Here is a 3,956-nt window from a genome sequence, read left to right as displayed (position 1 = left end):
ATTTAGTTTAATTAATGTCGCGGACCTCTAATAAAAGGTCACATCGAAAACAGTTTTTGAAAACGCACCATTAAGTAATGACATGGGTCAGCTGATTTTATAACGACGACGGCATGAATGAGCTGAACTTTTAATGGATGACATAAATGAGCCATTTCTAATAGTTCAATGGCATATTTTATCTTTTTTTCTTATTTTAATTAATGATGTGGACCTTTAATAAAAGGTCACATGGCAAAGCTATTTTTGAAAACCACCGTTAAAAATTAATGGCATGAATGAGCCGATTTTATAATGGCGATGGCATGAATGAGAGAAACTTTTAACTGATGGCATAAATGAGCCATTTTTGATAGTTCAATGGCATATTTGATCCTTTTCCCATTAATTTTTTTGAAGTTAACCATGAATCTATCCAATTTCATTGTTTTGCGCGGCTAGGGTAGAAAATTCATAAATCAGCGTACAAGTCTTTGAATTACAAACCGTCTTTTTTATTGAAAATATAACAAAAATAGATATAATATATGTAAAAATAAATACCATATCCTTTACGGATTTGTACAGATTCGTCATTGAAGTCAGCTTAGTTCGAAATGTAAAGGTCTCTTTCTCATCTTTAAGCGGCTTTGGTAGAAACTTCATAACTTGACGCAGAAGTCTTTGAATTACAAGCCATCTTTTTGGTTGCAAAGATAACACCAAGATATACAACATATGTAAAATTCAAGACCATATCCTTTATTTATTTGTACAGATTCGTCATTGAAGTCAGCTCAGTGCGAAACGTGAGGGTCTCTTTCGCAGCTTTGAGTGGCTATGGTAGAAAATTCATAACTTGATATAGAAGACTTTGAATTATGAGCCGTATTTTTGATGAAAATATAAAAAAATATCTACAACATATGTAAAAATCAATATCATATCCTTTACGGATTTGAACAGATTCTTCATTGAAGTCAGCTCAGTTTGAAACGTGAGGGTCTCTTTCGCAGCTTTGAGTGGCTATGGTAGAAAATTCATAACTTGATGCAGAAGTTTTTGAATTATGAGTTGTATAGTTTGTTGCAAAGATAACACCAAGGGATAAAATATATGTAAAAATTAAGACCATATCTTTTACGGATTTGTACAGATTCGTCATAGAAGTCAGCTCAGTTTGAAACATGAGGGTCTCTTTCATAGCTTTGAGTGGCTATGGTAGAAAATTCATAACATGACGCAGAAGTATTTGAATCACAAGTCATCTTTTTTTTGCAAAGATAACACCAAGAGCTACAACATATGTAAAAATTAAGACCATATATTTTACGAATTTATCTAGATATACCATCGAAGTCCGCTTTACTTTACTTGTTTCTTCACCTTTGCACGTCTGTGGTAAATTAAGCGAAGAAACATCTAATTCATACGATATCTATGTCACTTCAAAGTATTATTTCCGTGCTCAAGTAATGACACATCCTTTTCCTTTTTTTTTTTTTTTTATACTCATATGAATGAACTTAGAGTAAAAGCATACTCTAAGCTGCCTACGTACCTCAAGAGGATCAAGTCATAATGTAGTTCAGGCTGATGAGTTAAATTTTTTCTTTCTATCGATTTAATTTTTTTTAGAGCCGTTCATAGTTTAGACTCATACGGACCAGGAGTGGACATACAGTTTATACTCTTTCCTTAAGGAGTGTAGGCGAACTTCACGGAAAGTACTACTTAAGGAACTTGCCATTGATGAGACCAAATCTTACAACATCTTGATCGACGATCTTATAAGCGCCACTTGAATATGCTTCTTTCACAACATATGTCCCATCCCACTTAGATGTAAACTTGTCACCGATGCATTTGTTGAGGATTATGAATCTTCGAACTGCTAAGACCAAGTCTCATACTTGAAATTATCGTAGTCGCACTCTCTTATTTAAAGCTCTAGCAAGTCAAGCTGGATAACTATCCAACTTTTGTTGTGCTTCTAATCTCTTCTCGTCCAATTCCTCTAACACTGCCAGAAAAAGTTGAGCATTTCTTTCAGTTGTAAGACCTTCTTGGATCGCTATTTGTAGTGATGGAATTTGTTGTTGTAGTGGAAGGACTGTTTCTATGCCATACACCAACGAATACAGAGTCGCTTGGGTAGCAGTTTTGTAGGTCATACGATATGCCCATAAAGCTTCACCAATCCTCTCATGCCAGTCTTTTTTATTTCTTGCAACCACTTTCTTCAATAGGTTACCAAGTATTTTATTAAAAGCCTCGGCAAGACCATTGGCAGGTGCATTGTACATTGAAGACTTATGCCACTTAAATTTGAACTTCTCGCACAAAGTCCTCATGATCTTATTACTGAAGGGTGTCCCATTATCAGTAACTATGTATCTTGGTATGCCATACCTAAAGATGATGTTTGACTTGATAAAATCAATGACATTATCCTTTTTCACCTCTTTTAGTGAAATGGCTTCAGCCCATCTCGATAAATAATTGGTAGCAGCTAAGATGCACATTTTCCCTTTTGATGACTTTGGGAATGGTCCAACAATATCAAGTCCTCATGCATCGAAAGTCTATGATGCTATTGTTGGATGAAGATGCTCTGGAGACTGATGTATATAATAAGCATGAAATTGACATGCTTGACACCTTTTAGCATGCTCTAGACAGTACTAGTAGTAGCCTATCCTTTTGATGCGAAAATGAAGTTTAGGCCCTGATTGGTGTGCTCCATATGTGCCAGAATGTGCTTCCTCCATTGTTTGTTGAGCTTCTTCTTTGTTAAGACACCATAAGAGTAACCCCTCAGAGGAACGATGAAATAAAATCCCCTCATGAAAGATGAATTGTGGTTCTCTTCTCCTAACGTCTGCTCTTTTCTGTGGCTCCTTGGGCAGCCTTCCATGTTCGAGATACTTAATTAATGGTTTTCTCCAATATTCTTCTTCAATGACTCAAACAGATGTATGGAGGCTTTCGTTTAATTGAAGATCAATGCAACCAGGAATAACCCACTGATGACTCACTTGCACCTTTGTTGACTCATTTTCTTTGAGTGCCATCATCGTAACTAAGTTTGTCAGAGCATCTACCATGTGATTTTCTTCTCTTGGGAAGTGGTTTAAGAACACTTGGTCAAACCTTTCAAGAAAACAAGTAGTGTATCGATGATATAGTATAAGATATTCCTTCTTCACCTCGTAACTTCCTAAGAGTTGATTTATGGTCAACTTAGAGTCACCATAGATATCCAATTGTGGAATCTTCATGTTTGATGCCATTTCAAGTCCAATTATTAAAGCTTGGTACTCTACAGTGTTATAGGAACATGTTTCACCCAGAACAAATGAAAATATCAAGATTAGTCTTTCTGGAGATATCAACACGATACCTGCCCCTGCACCATCTTGGCGTGCTAATCCATCGAAGAGCATTGTCCATGTCAGCATTTCTTTAGTAAATAATGCATCTTCATCAGGAAACTCTTCTGAAATCTCCCATTCTGCTGGCAGGGGGTGATCAACAAGGAAATTAGCAAGTGCTTTCCCTTTCACAGCTTTTTGAGGCATGTATATGATCTCATATTGTTTAAACAATATAGACCATCTGGCTAGATGTCCTGAGAGAATTGGCCGAGTTATCACAAACTTCATGGGCTCAACTCGAGAAATTAGCTTGTTGGTATATGCTTCAAAATAATGCCTTAATTTTTTTATTGCATAAATCAAAGCTAACCACATCTTTTCAATGGGCGTATAATTTAACTCAGCTCCTATCAAACTTTGACTTAGATAGTACAATGTTTGTTCTCTCTTAGCTTCAGTATCTTGATCCAGAAGTGCTCTAAGTGATCATTCTTATGATGCAATGTAGAGTATCAATGGCCTCTCAGGAGTTGTTGCCCCCAATATAGGTGGATTCAACAAGTATCTTTTGATGCTTTCAAAAGCATTTTGACATGATAA

General features: G+C 36.0%; 1 protein-coding gene across 1 annotated transcript; it reads right to left on the bottom strand.

Moving 5' to 3' along the window:
- Window positions 1–2,945: 2,945 nt before the first annotated feature.
- LOC124895193 lies at window positions 2,946–3,560 on the bottom strand. Its single transcript, XM_047405633.1, has one exon. The coding sequence runs from the start codon at window positions 3,558–3,560 to the stop codon at window positions 2,946–2,948; it is 615 nt and encodes a 204-aa protein (XP_047261589.1).
- Window positions 3,561–3,956: the final 396 nt, after the last annotated feature.

The sequence above is a fragment of the Capsicum annuum genome, unplaced genomic scaffold (assembly GCF_002878395.1).
Source record: "Capsicum annuum cultivar UCD-10X-F1 unplaced genomic scaffold, UCD10Xv1.1 ctg80523, whole genome shotgun sequence".
Taxonomy (NCBI): Eukaryota; Viridiplantae; Streptophyta; class Magnoliopsida; order Solanales; family Solanaceae; genus Capsicum; species Capsicum annuum.
This window is presented reverse-complemented; position numbering and strand designations above follow the sequence as displayed.